Source organism: Alosa alosa, chromosome 21, assembly GCF_017589495.1.
Source record: "Alosa alosa isolate M-15738 ecotype Scorff River chromosome 21, AALO_Geno_1.1, whole genome shotgun sequence".
NCBI classification, from domain to species: domain Eukaryota; kingdom Metazoa; phylum Chordata; class Actinopteri; order Clupeiformes; family Clupeidae; genus Alosa; species Alosa alosa.
In genome coordinates this window covers 24,056,961-24,072,032 of record NC_063209.1, presented here as the reverse complement: position 1 = coordinate 24,072,032, position 15,072 = coordinate 24,056,961, and the positions used below count along the sequence as shown (strand labels likewise).

At 38.5% G+C, this 15,072-nt stretch overlaps 1 protein-coding gene across 1 annotated transcript; it reads right to left on the bottom strand.

The window, feature by feature from the left end:
• Positions 1–9,693, bottom strand: LOC125286140. Its single transcript, XM_048230907.1, has 14 exons — positions 9,684–9,693; positions 9,003–9,155; positions 8,377–8,398; positions 4,116–4,174; positions 3,982–4,000; positions 3,792–3,841; positions 3,681–3,708; positions 3,331–3,389; positions 3,179–3,206; positions 2,964–3,011; positions 2,778–2,836; positions 1,157–1,181; positions 678–715; positions 1–196 (listed from the first exon to the last, which is right to left on the bottom strand). The coding sequence occupies exons 1-14, from the start codon at positions 9,691–9,693 to the stop codon at positions 135–137; spliced, it is 660 nt and encodes a 219-aa protein (XP_048086864.1). The 3' UTR covers positions 1–134.
• Positions 9,694–15,072: the final 5,379 nt, after the last annotated feature.

Below are 15,072 nucleotides of genomic sequence, written 5' to 3'. Positions count from 1 at the left end.
ACAACGCAAGTTGTTTTGTTTTCAACACATTCGTTTTAAGAGTGTACACACACAACATGGTTTCTTGTACTAAATTCAGATTAAATATTGCAAGTAGTATGTGGCTGATGTGCCTGGTGTGATGAAAAATTGATCTAGACAAATTCACCAAAGACAGAATCCTCTGGCGGAGAGAGTTCATGTTGTTTCTTCTTTTCTGTATAAAAGAAACGTGTAAAAACATTATTGGTCAGCGCTGTCTTATGAGACAAACATAGAATTGTTGGTTGGTATGTCTGCCTGGATAATGCTAATAATGTGATAAATTTGTGTGATACATTTGTGGCTAATAAATTTCATACTAGAAATTCCAATGCCCTATAACATACAAGGCAGGCTTTCTGTGCTGTAAATGAAAGGGGCCATCATTGCTTGTTAATCGAATAATACCTCAAATATAAGAATTGTACAGTTTTCTCCATATAGGGTGCTTGGTGCAGGGGCAGACATGTAGAGAGTGTAGAGGTGCCCATAGAAACGGGAAAGCCCCTGGTTGAATATGATCACCATTGCTGCCCCACCACCACCCACAACAACAAAAACAACAACACTAACAACAAAAACAACACCACCAACAACAACACATGACCAACTTTCCCCATAAACCACACTAATGCCAGGCAGACAGGAGCACATACTTTTGTATTGAACGCTGGCGTATTCCATCTCTGCTGGACTATATGGACAGACAAAAGAGGGAACAGCACATGACAGTCATTGTTATGAAGTATAAATATTGTTTCTTGCTGTGCGTCAAGGCATGCAAGCTAATAGCCAAAAGAGGCAACCAACAACAAGGTTGCAAACAGATTTTTTGGCAATGTTGTCATTCTGTAAAGATTATTCGGTTACACTTTACTTGACAGTATCGACATAAGAGTGACATGACACTGTCATGAACATGTCATAAATAAAAGTGTTACTGATTATTCTTATTTTTTTTCCATCAGGGTTTTTCCGTGGCACCCAATAAACAGATCTGGGCATTTTTTTCAAATACGAGAAAATGAACGTTTGGTTCCCAGACCACATCTCATTGAGAAGTGGTGGCGCTAGCCAGGCTATTGAAAATGGAATAAATCTGCAGAAAGGACAATTGTAATACAAACACACATACCTGCTAGATTTCGGTTTCCTTTTAGCTGTGAATGGGACATAAACATTGCGATTTATTGTGTGAAACATCGATTAACATTTAAAACATAAAATGTAATACACCACCACAGACCAGTACTGTAACAGTTTTTAAATGAGGAACCAAATGAATGACAAACGACAAGACAGACTTTGGGCCCTATTTTCGTCCTGGCGCATGGCGGAAAATGGGTTATTTTCTTGGCGCAAGGTTTAAATTCTTATTTTGCACCTCTTGCATCTTTTTTTTTGAGCAATGCACCAAGGAGTGTGGCAACTAACGACCTGAGGAGGGATCTGGCACGTTGTCTAAAAATCGCTATCGTACACTACCTAAAATGCATTACACCACTGACCAAGAGAAACCATGGACTAAACCAGAAGTCCATGGCGAGTTGTTTATGTTATTTTAAGAGTGTATTATCAACAGTGATATGGGCGGGTGTACAACGCACCATGCTACTCTCATCCACAAATGCACACCGGCGCACATCCATGCAAAACATTACAAATAACAAGATTACAATAGGAAATATAATTAGAATAAAGATATTACGAAATACATCTCACAATGAGTAGTTGTTCACCATCATCTGCAAATTGGTAATGACAGAGAGGCAAATATGGAGCACAGCTGAAAACGAGATGTAAGTAACTCCTCTGCAGGATAGATAGAAGATGAAGAAGAAGATGAAAATGCGCCACTGATTATGAAAATACAGATGAGCTGTTTAAAATTGCACTGCGCGCTGTGTGGTAGTACTCACAACGTGTGAATACTACCACAAAGACTGACAAAGAACTAGGAAACATATACAGTAGCACGCTGGGCTAAACAAGATTATTGCCACCTTCATGCCACATCGGATATTCGGAAATTCCGACCTCCGATAGAGCAAAAATGACTTGAATGCAAAGTTGGGTCGGATTTTATGCTCGGAGACTTGTGCAGAACTCTTGTGCCCTAAGGTACCCGACTTGACGTCACTATCATATCCTCCACCCAGCGGCCTCTCTTGCAACAACACAAGGCGAATCTCACTCTCTTATTACAAATAGGCAAGGTCATTTATCACTAAATTAACACTAGAGCTAGAAACACTCACCCGAGACATTTTCCTTCTTGCTCAACTATAGTAAACAGTTCTAATAACTTACCTAAGGTCCTCCGAGTTGAAGGAAGTACAAGAAGACACAGGAGGAAAAAGAACAAGGCAATGATCAGGGAACAGAATGTCCCTCAGGTGAGGGATGGAGGCAGGGATACAAGAAACAAGAATCCCATGTTAAAGAGGAATAGCCAGGCAGCTCTACACTCTCGGGGCATATTCATGAGCCCCCATGTCCATGGCCCCAGAGTGAGCACTGTAGCTACCTGCCTGCTTTAGCTGTTGGCTGCTGCAACTCGAGCTAGGTAATACTGATTGTTTTCATTTGTTTATTTTTTCATACCGACAGTACTCGGTGACCTCGAGACATGGAGATTTATGTGAAAAATCATTGAAATCATTGTAAACAAAGGAGCACACCATACAGTACAAAGTACACATTAGGAGCAGACATGATGGAATACAAAATAAAAGGAAACAGGACAAGACTCTTACATCGGGAATGTGTTGTTTCACTGTAGATCATATCTGTCTGTTGAGTTTCTCTAGTCACACTGGAGGAGAGGGGAAGGAGGAGTGTTAAACAGGGAAAGAGATAAAGACAAAATCATAGTCTGTCTTGGTGAATCAAGAGGCCTTTAATAGCCTTGGCAGCTAACGAGATTGTAAACGGATGTTTACCCTGTACGTGTTAATTTGCTGTAGACTGTATCTGTCTGCTGCATCTCACTAGAGAGAAGATAGTGGAGAGTGTGATGGAAAGAGACATAGTTAAAGAAAAGGAAAGAAAATAAAAAGAGTCGTATGTTTCATGGTACTTTGATTCGAGGGGGCATTTATAGCTGAGTTCTGAGGAGTATTTTCACTTTTATGAAATTCCTTTCACAGACATGTACCTGTTACATGGTTTAGGCTCACTGTTACCTGTGAACAAAACATAAACGTTGAACATAACATCTCTGAACATAAAAAAATATTTGCTGTCAACTCATCAGATATGACCTTGTTCCAAGTGAAATGTGGTAAGAAGTGTAAATAAAATAGTCACTTTGCACAAGTCTTGGATCGCTGTAGATTACTTCTGGTTCCTGGGCTGCTTCTGTTTGTCTGTATTGGAGGGGAGAAGAGAGAAACAGAGAGAGAGAGAGAGGGCGAGAGAGAGAGAGAGAGAGAGAGAAAGAGAGAGAGAGAGAGAGAAAGAAAGCAACATTAATAATACATTTATGGAGTGCCACATTTGTTTGCCAGCTATTGTTTCAAGGGTTTTAGACTCAGCTCACAAAAATACTTACTGAAAAGCCTGGGTAATTTCTATTTTTAAAAAAATTCCCCTTTCGACTGGCTCAAAAATTGTGAAAATCTGCATAATGATTGATTGGCATGTACAAATTCACATACCTGCTATGAGATTTAGGTTTATTTTTAGCTGTGAACAGAACACAAGAAATGAGTGTTATTCTGTAAAACATGAACTTACAGAAAGAGCATGGAATCTGAAAGAGCTCACACCTTTAGAACGTGTTGGTTTGCTGTAGACTTCATCTGTTTGCTGCGTCTCACTAGAGAGAAGATAGTGGAGAGTGAGGAGCAAAGAGACATGGTTAAAGAAAAAAAAGAGTCATGGTATGTTTCATGGTATTCATAGCTGAGTTCTGGGGAGTATTTTCACTTTTACCATATTCCTCTCACAGACATGTACCTTTCAGGCTCGCTGTTTCCTGTGAACAGAACATAAACATTGAACATTTCTGATCTCTGAACATAACTCTGAACATTGTTAGCTGTCAAAAAAACCCCAACAGAAATGGTATAAAGTGTAAATAAAATAGTCACTTTGCACAAGTTGTGCTTCGCTGTAGATTACTTCTGTTTCCTGGGCTGCCTCTGTTCGTCTGTATTGGAGAGGAGATGGGAGAAAGTGAAAGACAGACAGAGAGAGAGAGAGAGAGACAGAGAGAGAGAGAGACAGAGAGAGAGAGAGAGAGAGAGAGATGAGAAAGAAAACAACAGTAATCATACATGTATGGAGTTCCACATTTGTTTGCCAGCTATTGTTTCAACCTGTCAGTGTAATGATGTGGATGTTGTGATACGGTGTGTAATGATGTGGATGTTGTTATAGTAATGATGTGGATGTTGTTATACGGTGTGTAATGATGTGGATGTTGTTATAGTAATGATGTGGATCAGGGATGGACTGGGACCAAAAAATGGCCCGGGCATTTTTGGCCATGGCGGCCCACCATGATTATTTATACGATATGCTGAGGCACACGACATACCAGAGGATATATGCGCACATTTATCATCCATTTCGGGAAAACAATGTTTCACTAATATTACATGATAATAATAACTGTAAGCTGTAACACCTGCAAAATATAACTTTATGGCAGGCTAAAATAACTTTATGGCAAGCTAAAATAACACTGTAAGTTGGACACCGAGTCTACTCATAGCATTATTTGTAAACAAAGGATATTAAAACACACACACACACTAGGGTGACCACCTCCAAACCAGCAAGGACGAGGTTGTGCACAAAACTCTATAGGCTACTATTATTATGCATGTTTTAAGTCTGACTGAATAAAATGAGTCCTGTAATTATTTCCCATGTTGAACATTTACACACGTTTAGCCTACAATCTCCCCAGGTACTATTAAGTGAAGATACACACATCCCAAAACATTTTCATTGTTACGGGCTATCATACTTTCTGTGTCATTCTAGTGTCTTTCTGAGTGCGTGTTTGTGTAGCCTAGGCCTACGTATGTGTACCTGCCTGTATGCGCACAGAAATGTGATAGGTTTGCTTGTTGTACTGCATCAAGATTGCCAACAATTTCGACCAATCATGACTGACTTCAGATCTCAAAAAGTTGAGTGCGTTCTGAGGCCGACCACTCGTTGATTTTTTGTGGATAACTTATTTTATTTTTTCTCCTCTCCGCGTCGACGACAATCGAATGTAAAATGTAATGTAAAATGCAGATGGCTTCTTTGCTACTGATGCATGTTGCAGAGAAACGCTCAAATGCATGTCAATCGAAAGCGGAGGAGCAGGTGGTCACCCAGCCCTCCACACACACAACAGCCCTTCATGCATGAAACGTCCCTCAGTCTTCTAACATTTACAGTAGCTATTCTGACCTCTTCCTCAATTTCTCCCTGCTGGGTAACGTCTCTCTCCTCCTCCTCATCCTCCTCCGTAACGTCTCTGTCCACCTCCTCCGAATCCACCGGTACTTCTCCTCAGGGGCGTCCCTAGACCTTATTCATCACTGTCACTTACCAGCCAATAAAAACAAAAAAGGAAAAAAAGAAAGGCGCCATAATAGCCAATCGGGAAATAGCACCTCTGTAGCTGGGTAAGATTGAATGCAACAACCAATGAAAATCGTTCACATGATTCTTCCGAGTGTTTCGTTGTACAGTGGAAACTCATCACATCACTTTGAGCGCAGAGTAAGTCGTCCCCTGTTTTAATGTTACAACAAATTCACAACTTGTTTGACAGAAAATATGACAAGTTGATCGATGTTAGAGAATGTTGCCCACATAATTAGCATCTGTTTTTCAATGCTTAGCGTCAAATTTGTAGCCTAAATTTAGCAACAGTTTAGCAGCTGTGCTCTCTCCCTGACACACACACTCACACCATGCGTAGGCTGCATGCACACATGCGGACAATTAATAATGATTTACGTATAGTGTAGAGAAAGTCCTGTAAAAGTAGCCTATACTGTTTGTGAAGCTGTCCTACTGTAAAACTAAACATAGCCTTCAGATAAACTATTCAGAGATGGACATCAGAAAATTCTTCCTGAACAGAGGCAGAAGGAGAGGAACAGTGAGGAGAGATGAGGAGGACGAGGGAGGTATGATAATTGCCCACATTAACGGTAACATTAACATTTATGTTAAAGTGCCACTGCTGTGATTTGATCAATGGTTTAATGACAAACTTAAATAAGTTTGCTACATTTGCAAATGTAGCCTATAATAATCTACAAAGACTCTGTGTAGATTATAGGCTATAGGCTACATTTGGAAATTATCACCAAAAGTCAATATGAAGGCTTTAGTAGGCTATTTAAACTACAAAGAACTGCAGTGTTGCCAGTACCCTTGCCTGGGAGGGAAGTGTATCTCAATTTTGACTAAAAAATAAGCTTTCCCTTGTGTTAGGAAAGCCTATTAAATTCATGCAGTGAGTATAGGCCTACTTATGCCTATGTTTTTGGATGTTGCTGGATAGTGGTTCTTACAACAATTGAGGGTGAGAGTGCTGGTCCTACAGTATGACAGTGACAATAATGATTTTGAAGCTTGTAGCCTACCCGTAGGCTAGCCATTTATTTCATATTGCGCGCACATTTTTTATGTTTTTTATTTTTTTTATGTATTGGGAGTTGAGGGCCTGTGCCCCAGCAAAGCTCTAGGTCTAGAATCGCCCCTGCTTCTCTTTCCTCTGTGTCACTACACTGCACATAAAACGTAACGTCTCTCTCCTCTTCCTCCGAATCCACCTGTACTTCGCCTTCTTCTGTGTTACTACACTGCACATCAAAGCTGTGTTCCACTCCTTCAGCCTGTGCACTCGATGTCGACGGCCCTGCACCCGCTGTAACAGTCGACCTTGGGGTGAACATTTCTGTGATTTTGACATATTTTGCTGCGTCCACTTGTAGGCTTTTTAGCCTTTTGTCTCGCAGCTTCTGTGCGCCCCCCTTGTGCTTTTGTGGTTTATTAGGCCTATCCATTTTCACAATTTCACAGATGGAAACTCACTTCTCTTCGCGGTCAGACAGCTCAAATGGCAAAATTTGATAAACTTGGGAGGGGAGGGCTGAGAGATGTCATTGGACTAGCCCAATGTTCGTCAAGAAAATCAACCAATGGGCCGCGTTTCATGTCTCAAATACCGTCGCGGTGGATATTTTTTTTATTATTATTAAATTATGACAGCCCCGCCCAAAATAATAAAATTATTCAATCGGCATTGCCCGGTACGCCCGATGGCCAATCCATGCCTGATGTGGATGTTGTTATAGTAATGATGTGGATGTTGTGATACGGTGTGTAATGATGTGGATGTTGTTATAGTAATGATGTTGTTATAGTAATGATGTGGATGTTGTGATACGGTGTGTAATGATGTGGATGTTGTTATAGTAATGATGTGGATGTTGTGATACGGTGTGTAATGATGTGGATGTTGTTATAGTAATGATGTTGTTATAGTAATGATGTGGATGTTGTGATACGGTGTGTAATGATGTGGATGTTGTTATAGTAATGATGTGGATGTTGTTATACGGTGTGTAATGATGTGGATGTTGTTATAGTAATAATGTTGTTATAGTAATGATGTGGATGTTGTGATACGGTGTGTAATGATGTGGATGTTGTTATAGTAATGATGTTGTTATAGTAATGATGTGGATGTTGTGATACGGTGTGTAATGATGTGGATGTTGTTATAGTAATGATGTGGATGTTGTGATACGGTGTGTAATGATGTGGATGTTGTGATAGTAATGATGTGGATGTTGTGATACGGTGTGTAATGATGTGGATGTTGTGATACGGTGTGCAATGATGTGGATGTTGTGATACGTAATGATGCTGATGTTATATGGTGTGTAATGATGTGGATGTTGTGATACGGTGTGCAATGATGTGGATGTTGTGATAGTAATGATGTGGATGTTGTGATACGGTGTGTAATGATGTGGATGTTGTGATATGGTGTGTAATGATGTGGATGTTGTGATACGGTGTGTAATGATGTGGATGTTGTGATACGGTGTGCAATGATGTGGATGTTGTGATATGTAATGATGTGGATGTTGTTATATGGTGTGCAATGATGCTGATGTTGTTATATGGTGTGTAATGATGTGGATGTTGTTATATGGTGTGTAATGATGTGGATGTTGTGATGTGGATGTTGTGATACGGTGTATAATGATGCGGATGTTGTGATACGTAATGATGTGGATGTTGTTATATGGTGTGCAATGATGTGGATGTTGTGATACGGTGTGTAATGATGTGGATGTTGCGATACCAAGTGAATATTCTTACCGCTTTGCATTTGGCAGCAAACCTGTTTTGAAAAGAGGAAGGAAATGAGTGGCATGAGAGAAACACTTGGCCAGACCCTTCCACCCAGCAACTTGAGCACACACACACACGCATGAACACACGCACACATGCACAGACCATAATCCACAAACATGGAAGATTGTTGGTCCTGTTCACTGATATATCACTGAACTCCCTCTCTATCTTTCGCTCTGTTAGCACTAGATATTTTGGTAACACTTTATAAGGGTACATGAATTATCATTAATTCATGCATGTCTCAATATTAATATCTCATGAATAAGAGAATTTAGGACATGTGATTTTATGTTTGATATGGTGCTCTTACTGTATGCATATTCCTGAGTATAAGAATATATTTACACATTATAGAAGTTACAGATAAATAGACATGTGGAGTGTAATAGGAATAAGAGCCCTTGATCAATAAATATAAATAATAAATATACTGATATTTCTACCACAAAATCAATTAAATGAAAATAAGGAGCAGAATGAATGAAGTTAATGTTGTCATTAATGTTAATCACCGTATGAGTGATGATACAAACAGGCATTATCCTACAAAATAACATATAATTCTTAACAGGACTCAAATAACTTACGTCTTCTGTAGAAGCAGGACACGGCTCCAAGCACGCAAAGCAAAATTACAGGAATGGTAATCCATATAATCCATGTCAGAGACAGAGACAGAGGGGTGTTTTGAGATGATTTATCCTGCTTTGACTCTGGAAAGACATCGAGAACATGACACACTGAGACAGTTTCAAGGTAATTTCAAGAAAATAAAGGGTTGGCAAAATCCCAAAATCCCCCAGAATAAGAACAAATAACATTTAGAGCATTTAGAACAAATGTCATTTATAGAATTTTCATACATATAAAACAATTTCTTAAAGACGATAAAATGCACTAACTTACTAAGCTATTTTAAGTGTCCTCAAGGAGCAAGAATATCTTTTCATCAGTTTCTCCTAAAGAAATTAGACACAAATGTGTTTTGCCTTTACAGTCCACGATAGAGTAGGTTGGTTGGTTCGATCTGGGAGGAATACTTCCTGTAGTGATTTTTGGTAAGGCATATAACCCTAGTTTAGCACTGTGCTGGTGGAAAATTTCTTGTATATTATAAATGTGATTATATGGCTATCGGACATTACAGGTGGATAGGGTAAACTGTGTAGCAGTTCACACTTACATTAACAATAAGTATCATACCTTTTCTAGATTTTAATTAAATATCACAAGAATCATCTATAAGCAATGATCTGCCTACATGTCACAAACAGACATGTTAACACTGCACATGCTTTTTATTTTATTTTTTAACAGAAATGACAATCATCAGCCAGGCTATGAATCATATATGATCAACAAACCCCGTTTTAGTCTATGTAAGTGCTAAGTGTTACTAAATAAATATTTGAAAGATGTTTCCCAAGCTTGGGTCTGGCTCAGGCATGTTAAAACTGTTTTGGTGAGATTGATTAAGTTGAATATGACATTACCTGTGACTTGAATGATGACAGAGTTGTTGAAGCTTGTCAAAGTCACGTTGCCAGGGAGATGTTTCTTTATTGAGTACACACAGCTGTAATTGCCTGAGTCTTCTCTCTTGAATTTGAGTGTAAAAATGGCTTCCTCTGCCTGAGCTACCTCCATGCTGACTCCAATCCCATTCTTGCAAAGGTACATGTGAATTTTTGGGGGGGTTTTGGTCTTGAAATGAGTGCATTTCACATATATGCTGGCACCCTCAACTACATTAAGGGTGTTTACAAAAATAGGAGCCACCATAAAGTCTGAAACACATGAACAACATATTTTACACATGAGCATCCTTGTAACATGTAATTGTTGAAATAGTTAGACTAAGTTGTCCAAGAGTATAAGTATCTAGTGACAATAATGTACAATAAATTAACCCTGGAACTACACACTGGTATCTGTGCTATAGCCCATTATAGAAAACTAGAGATTTAACATTGACCCTACTTTTCTGAGAATGTTTTATTCTGGTGTTATTGAGTCTGTTGTAACTTTCTCTTTTATCTGCTGGTTTGGATTAGATTTTGGATAGAATTGGAAGATTATTTCTGCTTTTATTAACAGCAAGCAATGAATAGAAAGACATATAAATATGAAATCTGAATAATAGCCCAAACAACCTTACTCAATAATACTCTTAATAATGTCTTCTTTTTCTTACTTTCTGAAATCAACCACTATTATGAGAATGCACTGCAGAACTAATACAGTTTTACATTGTATTTGTCTACCAACAGAGGTGAGCTAACATGTTAACTGTAACACTGTGTCATGGAGTGGCCACACAGTGGCAGATTAGCTTTAACCCAACAATTAAAATTATTACTAAATTACTTTATTGTTACTAAATCATTTTTTAATATAATATTAAAAGTTGTTCTGTTCTACACCTAAACTTGTATTAAAACATGCACAGTGAGTTCAGGCTCTGTTGGACACACGGATACACTATCAGGCGCAGACTAGTAATCAAGAAGTTTGGGAGTTTTAACTCTCTTGTCAACTCTATTACATGTCACAACAAATTACCTGGGACACTACTTTGTGTTGCTTTAAGTCAAACATAGCACCACATGTCGTCAATGCATATGAGCAGGACAGGCTGGACTCAAATGTAATGCATTACAATATATGAATGGCAATTAGCCTGTGTGATGCATAATATATTGTACATATGGGCTATTTTCCAAATAGAATATTAATTCTGAATTGAATGGTGTTATGTTAGATAGTCAAAACAATGTCTGATAGGCTCTAGGCTACTTTTCTAACAAGAATATACAGGATGAACTGTCTGTTCTTGTTAGAAACACTCTGATGAACTCTGATTCTGATGAAGACGCTATCACGTCGAAACGTTAGCATCACCAGCACCAGTAAAGCTCGGTTTAACTAGTTGCGTGCTCCGGTCCCTTTTTTTGGGTCAAGTCTTCTGAAAAGCCAAGAAATGTGATTGATTCAGACGTTAAAACTCACTTGTTCCCACTGCTATTGCCTCCCAGAACAACATGCAGTAATCTCATCTGAGCTGGACCTAACCTGGAGTTTTTTTCTTTTGGAGCAGAAGTGTGTATCACTGCTAGCTGTGCAACTAATTCCCCTCATAAAAAAAACTACCTTGACCTTGACCTTGAACATCCCATCACAGAAATTTAGTTTGTACATGGTTTTGATTTAACAGTGGTCTGATAAAGCATTAAAATAACACTTTACCTTTGACTTGGATGAAGATGGAGTTTGTCCCAACAGCAGTCAGTGTATTAGCTGTATGTTTACCTTCTGAGTACACACAACTGTAATTCCCAGAGTCTTCTTTCTTAACATCGGGGATCTTAAATGTAGTCTCTTGTGTGTTCAGAAGTATTTCCATTCTGATTCCGACTCCATTCTTGCAGAGATACATGTGTAGCTCACCCCTAAGTTTTGTGTGAAAAATACACCTCAGCTCCAAACTATCCCCCTCTAAAACTTTAGACTCTCTTGCAAAGATTTCAGCAGGATGTAAATCTGAAATTTAAGGTAAAAACTTTCATCATCCATGAATATATGCATAATTTAGAAAATAATGTACATTCATATATGATGTGTAAATATGTGTTATTAAGTGATATGAACTTATCAAATGTTAATTAGATAAACTAATGAAATTTCACATACCTGCTGCAGACGATCTGTCCAAAGCACATGAAAACGCTTTATTGAAGAAAAAACATTGATGAGATTTCATACTTGACTTCAAAATATATTGCTAATGTGTACTTTTTGGTCTCGTGTTCACTCACCGATCATAAGGAGTAGGAGCCGCATTGCTGAGACATGCAGAGCTGAAGAAGTTGATCTGAGCCCGGGGCCTCACTGAGTAACACTGAAGGAGACTATTTTTTAGCCCATAAGGCCACTGTGAAGTCAGCAGGAATAGTACATACAGGAAGTGGCTTGGTTATAGTGCTGGGTCTTTTTTTTTAATCTATGTTGAAAGGTTGAATTAAAGATGTCTCTGACATAATAGAAACAATGCTGGTAAAACATAACTATTAATTTGTTGAATATTTTATAAAACAAGCAGCTGTTCTCTTATATTATTCAAGAAAGAGAGGCCAGAAAATATAGATTGCCCTTACAGAAATGTCAGGCTTCTGGCGAATAGTCGCCGCAAATTTGCGGCAAGGTCATATTTTGACAAGCAAATTAGGTTTCTGGCAAACAATTGTGATTAACTTTTGGCAATGTTGCAGCAAATTTGCAGCAATGTCACCAGAGGTTAATTCGAAGTTTGCCATTATTGACTACATGTGGTGGCAAATCACTGGTGAACACATTTGCCACTATTGGCAATACAGTGTTAGGCCATACAGTACATCTACACAATACAACATTATCTCAAAAGCCAAAAGCTATTTTTTACATACAATATGTTTTTTTCTCCAAAGCTGAATGCTTATGCTTGCAGTTGCCTTTATTACAGAGAATTACTAGACGCAAGCTGAGTAATATGTCATAACACTTTCTACAAGAAAGGCACAGGAAGCTGGAGTGAAATTAAAGCATTTTTAATCATGAATTGGTTTCAACGTGGAGAGATAATAACTTTATAGCTTTAATGTCAGCTTCAATTAGTACGATCATGGGTCAATACATACAGCATGTACACTCAAATACTTTTTATACTCATATACATTTTGTGTGTACACATGGGTAATTCATGTGTTCACCTGCAGTCAGTGCAGTGCACAACATAAGACTGCTGTTTAAAGTAAAGTTCTATAAGAACCAGACATAATTAAATGATATATTATACATGCAGTTTAGACACATGTCAATTTATATAAGTTAGCAAAACACTTAAGGCAGAAGTAAAGCTATGACAGGTCTGTGCATGCTGCTGAGTTTAAATGAATGATATTCTTCACACGTGCCAAGAACAGCTACACAGTTACTCAAAATAAAATAGTAAAAACAGGTGAATTAGGGCAGAGAAAAGTGTGTGAAAAAAAACTTGCATACTGTGTGCCTTTATGGTAACAATTTCTCTTTATTTCACATAAACAATTCTCAATGCAGTAATTACATTATTACACAGTTGCAAATGAATGGTCTATGGTTAATAAGATCAGATAGAATATGTTTAATTAATAATGAATAAATTACTTACTTATGCATTTCTAATTAATAAATGAATTACTTACTTATGCATTTCTAAATCTAATAATTTTGACAATAGTTAGTGAGTGTGTTAAAGGAGAATTCCGGTGTGATATTGACCTAAAGTGTGTTGAAACATGATACCAAGTGTGAACGTATGTCTCACAGCCCATCTCGGCTTGTCCCCTGCACTCGGCGCTAGTTAGCCGATACTACCAACAGCTTTTTCAATGGTGGTGCTTCGGCATCGGCCTAGCCATGCAAATAAATCACTGTTTTACACCATTTACGAGGCTCAATGTATCTCCACACTTCATTGGTAGACTTCCGAGGGCCCTGACATTTAAAACGAGACATTGAGAACTTTGAAAAAGCACTGGTAGTTTACTTACAAGACGATTTATACAGACAGTATCTTCACGAAGTTTAGCGTTAAGTCGAGCGACGAGTAAGAATGAACAGGTATGATAAGGGATCAGATTCCAAAAATAATTCTGTGGAAATGCATGGATTCCAGTTTCTTCTAGTAGCAGCAACTTGAATCCATGCATTTCCACTGAATTATTTTTGGAATCTGATCCCTTATCATCAGTGTTGGGCAAGTTACTTCAAAAGCGTAATGCGTTATTTATTACTTGTTACTGTCATCTCAAAGTAATTTGTTACATTACAATATTACTGTCTTTGAATTGTAAGGCATTACACTACATTTACATTACTTTCACCAAAATAACAGGAAATAGGCATTTGGTGTTCCCAATAGATCTTCATGTGTTCAATGCAGCTCATTACACGGCAGGAGGTGATGTGGTATGGCATAATGACTGAGCTATGCTTAAGGCTAACAAAATAACAATATAATGGTTGCAGTTATGGTTCATGGGACAATGTAGGCCCCAAAGGCCAAAGGTCACTGTGAGGGACCGAGGCGACCACCCCACGTTTAGGGAGGTGCGCCACTGGATTAGGTGGTGTCGAGGGAAGGCAGGAGACAGCAGTTCCATACAAAAATATAATGTATTGTCCATTAACAAGCAGGCAGATCCAGGAAGCACAATTTAGAGTCCAAACATGAAATCCGGGGATCTTCAGTAGACAAACAAACATGTACCGTGCCATTAAACTAGGCACCAGGAATCTAACCTTTCTAGGCTCCCTGTCCAAGCAAGGGGACCTTGCAACTTTGGACATACTTTCCCCTTGCCTCACAACAAGCAAGGGTTAACTTTACAAACAAACAAACAAACAAACAAACCAACCAACCAACCCTCCGGTCCCTTTTTTGGGGTTCATTCGTCTGAAGTGCCCCAAGATTTGTGATTGATTCAGACACTTGTTCCCACTGCTATTGCCTCCCAGAACAACATGCCATAATGTCATCTGGACCTAACCTGGTTATTTTATGTGTTTCTGGATTTTAGTGTGTATCACTGCTAGCTGTGCAATTAATTCCTCTCATAAGAACTACCTTGACCTTGAATT

Excerpts from the sequence above, each read along its gene's own strand:
- LOC125286140 (XM_048230907.1), bottom strand. Across the intron at positions 8,399-9,002 it reads GTCCTGCTTCTACAGAAGAC|GTTTGCTGCCAAATGCAAAG; the intron begins GTAAGTTATTTG and ends TTTTCAAAACAG. Across the intron at positions 3,390-3,680 it reads AAACCTAAATCTCATAGCAG|ACAAACAGAAGCAGCCCAGG; the intron begins GTATGTGAATTT and ends CCTCCAATACAG.